This window comes from Tursiops truncatus, chromosome 1, assembly GCF_011762595.2.
Source record: "Tursiops truncatus isolate mTurTru1 chromosome 1, mTurTru1.mat.Y, whole genome shotgun sequence".
Taxonomy (NCBI): domain Eukaryota; kingdom Metazoa; phylum Chordata; class Mammalia; order Artiodactyla; family Delphinidae; genus Tursiops; species Tursiops truncatus.
Window position 1 is genome coordinate 73,758,611 of NC_047034.1, and position 3,598 is coordinate 73,762,208.

At 46.5% G+C, this 3,598-nt stretch overlaps 1 protein-coding gene across 1 annotated transcript; it reads right to left on the bottom strand.

Annotated features, from left to right (window-relative positions):
• Window positions 1–489: 489 nt before the first annotated feature.
• On the bottom strand, window positions 490–2,264 carry LELP1 (late cornified envelope like proline rich 1). Its single transcript, XM_019919419.2, is given in 3 exon segments — window positions 490–715; window positions 717–910; window positions 2,106–2,264. Coding segments are annotated over 2 exon segments (291 nt in total). The 5' UTR covers window positions 890–910; window positions 2,106–2,264; the 3' UTR covers window positions 490–597.
• Window positions 2,265–3,598: the final 1,334 nt, after the last annotated feature.

Here is a 3,598-nt window from a genome sequence, read left to right on the forward strand (position 1 = left end):
GCTCAGGGAAGGTAACCAACTGGCTTAAGGTCACAAAATTTGGGGGAGCAGAGCTAGAGTTTAAACCCATGAAGCCTATTTTCAGAGTGTTCTGCCCAAGCATTATGCAATGGGACTAATAGCCAAGGGTAGAATTCCTTCCCTGAGTCTTTGTGGAACTTTCCCCAGCGTCATTCCTGTTTCCCCTCACACACTCTTCCCCCCTGTGCTCATTGGGTTCCCGGGGTTAGCCACTTCAATAGCCATGTTTATCGCTCTCTCAGGCTGTGCTCTAGCAGGAATGCATTCCCTGGGTGCACCTCTCAGAAGATGCCATGTCCCTCTATGCAGCAGGTGGGGTTAGAGACCTGGCCATCTTCCAAGGTTGTTGAGTGTGGAGGGCCAGGGTCCTAGCCTCACATTCAGGGGGTTGCTTCTTGGTGGTATAATGCTGGAAAACAAGAAACAAACCAAAACTACCAAGAAACCAGGAGAAGAAAGTCCTGCACAGCAGAGGAACACATTTACTTGTCAGTTCATGGCTTCAGCTCTCAGCCCCATAGTGGTGAATATGGTGGAGATGGTGGATGTAGTGGGCTGGGTAGTGCCCTTGGTGCCTCACTCTGGGGGTGGGCAGGGCTGTGGGCATTTAGGAAGACAGGAACATGTCTTGGGAGGACAGGGAGCTGGGCTGGGGCATGGTGGAGGGCAGATTGGGGGGCATGGGGGACATGGGACACTTCGGTGGTGCTGGGCACTTTTCCTGTGGGCACTTTTCAGAGCACCGTTGCAGCAGCTTCTTTAAACAGCTGGGCTGGCATTTAGTCTCACACCTTTGTTCACACCTGGGATCACATTGCTTGGGCTCATTCTTGGGTTCACTAGGTTTGTTTTTATCATCGCTCGACATTCCTTCTTGATTTTCTGAAACCTGCAAAGAAATACGTGACAGGTTATGTGTGAGAGACCACATGGCAAGGTGGGAGAGGACCAGTACAGCCTTCCCACACACACCTCCTGCCCTGCCCATTCTTGTTCTTAAGAAAGCCTTTCCTGGGATGTGTTCAGGCTCTAGAATAATTTCTCATCTAAGGCCTGTCCTCTTGTCCTTGCAGTGCATTGGTGACAACATTTCTTGATCTCTCCACCACTGCTATGCTTTCTTTTCACTTATTCTTGTCTCCATTCCATAACCCCTAGCAGGAGTTCTTAACCTTAGGGTCCTTGGACCACCCCCCCAACCCAACCGTATTTAACCATATATTTATCAATATAATTGGTGTCTTCTGTAACCCCATGTATTTTATTTCATTCATTTTAAAACATTATTCTGAAGAGTCCCTAAGCTTGATCAGACTTCTAAATGCATCCATGGCACGACAACAGTTTTAAAGAACTCCTGTAAGGGTACCTCCCTATCCCTCTGGAGATGGAATGGGAGGATATGTTAGTGGGCTTGGGGACCTATGACACTTCTTCCAATTCTATGTCTTGCCTAAGCCCTCAAAACCTTGAGAACTGCTTTTGTCACTTGAGGACTGAGCATGGAAAAGAGTTGAATTCCTACCATGGATGGGCTCCCATGGACCACTCTAGGAAATCCTCCCCCTGGTGATTAGGTAAGGAAAGAAGTTAAGAGAAGAGGAGATAAACTGGGAAATTCTAGTTTCTCTGAAAATATGAATGTTGGAGCCACAAACTATGATTTTAGGGAGTAAATCCTTTTCCCCTCTGTTGAGTTTTGCCCTGAGCTAGGTCTTCTTCTATAGACTGACTTCTGGATATGGACAGGACTTTTCAGTCTCTGACAATATTTGCAAGTTGGATCTAATTGGCACGTCTTTAATTTCCTTTAACAATATAAAAATAAAATTTTAAAATCTAATTTTGTTTTAAAGTCAGTATGGCTCTCTGGAGAGACAGATCATTACATTGAACTCCAAAATGGTTAAGAATTACTCTTTCAAATGAGGTGTAGCTAGATCCTGCTACTGAAAATGAGAGGAAACTTTCACCCAAATATAGCCATCATTTCAACCCTGCTCAATGCCTGGGGTGCTGTGGGTCATCTCCCAGAAGGAAGAGGTAAAAGAGGGGGCATTTCCAGTTGTCCACATGCAACTCACCCCTTTGTGTTGGTATTGAACTTGACAAGTAGTTGAGTGAGGTTGATGTTATGGCTGTGCCCGGGAAGGTGGATTTTCCCCTCTGGTTCTTCTGCCCAGCTCTGAGGAAGACAGAGTGGGGGGAAGGGGGAGCCCCACTTGTGACCTCATCACTGCATCATCAAGTCGCAATTGTTGTGTGACTCCAGAGCTTCCAGCTCAACTCAAGCCCTTGGACAGAAGAATAGGCTATGATTAATACCTCCTTTGCTGTCCTGTCCTCTCCCAGGTCCCTCAAAATTCATGCTGGCGAACTCAGGCTGCTATGAAGGGAACTAAACTCTAAGGATAGGGAGGCTCATTGTTGCTAGGAGTAGAAAAGCTCTGTTTACACCTGATCTCTCTTTCCTCCCCCAGTCTCCCAAATTTTAACTCCTTTGAACTTGCCTGTTCTTCATCTTTCTAGGAGAGCTCCCCTGATTGATCACAGCCATTTTGATGCTCCTGTCCCCACTATGTTTTTTAAAATTAATCAATTAATGAATTAGTTAATTAATTAAGTTTTGGCTGTGTTGGGCCTTCGTTGCTATGTGCAGGTTTTCTCTAGTTTCGGCGAGCGGGGGCTACTGTTTGTAGCAGTGCACGAGTTTCTCATTGCAGTGGCTTCTCTTGTTGCAGGGCATGAGCTCTAGGCACACAGGTTCCGCAGCTACTGTTGTGGCACACAGGCTTATTTGCTTCGTGGCATGTGGGATCTTCCTGGACCAGGTCTCGAACCCGTGTTCCCTGCGTTGGCAAGCGGATTCTTAACCACTGTGCCACCAGGGAAGTCGCCCCACTATGTTTTTAACATGAGATTCTGAAACCTCTTTTTACCACTCCACACTCCCTGGCTCAAATCAAAGGATTATTTTAGCTCTTTTTTTCAATGACTCTGCCTAAAATTCACTGTTTGTTGGATTCTGTGATTGTTTTTTTCAGTCAGGGTGTGGCCAACCCTTGATATCTAAGGTAGATGCTGCTTATTCCTAAGAAATTGAGTTTGATGCTCCTGACCAGTCCTGACCTGTTGGGCTAACCCCAGATTTTGTCTTAGAGTAGAAAGGTCTGCCTCTGTGAAAGTTCCTTCCTTGTTTTTTCAAAGGCCTGGCCAGTGGGTCTTTGTGGTTGCAATAGGTGTGTGTCTGAGGTGGTAATAGGAGTGGAAAATCAACTGGGCCTCAGAGACACATGGTGCCTTGAACTCTGGTCCAAGACATTCATCTTGGCAGTCATTCACCGCTGAATCATGAGTGACTTTTGGTTAAAATTGTGATATGATCATGTCTAAGGTGTTGTAAGAGCTGTGACAAAGTGAGAGAGTGACATGGACATACATACACTACCAAACGTAAGGTAGATAGCTAGTGGGAAGCAGCCGCATAGCACAGGGAGGTCAGCTCGGTGGTTTGTGACCACCTAGAGGGGTGGGATAGGGAGGGTGGGAGGGAGGGAGACGCAAGAGGGAAGAGATA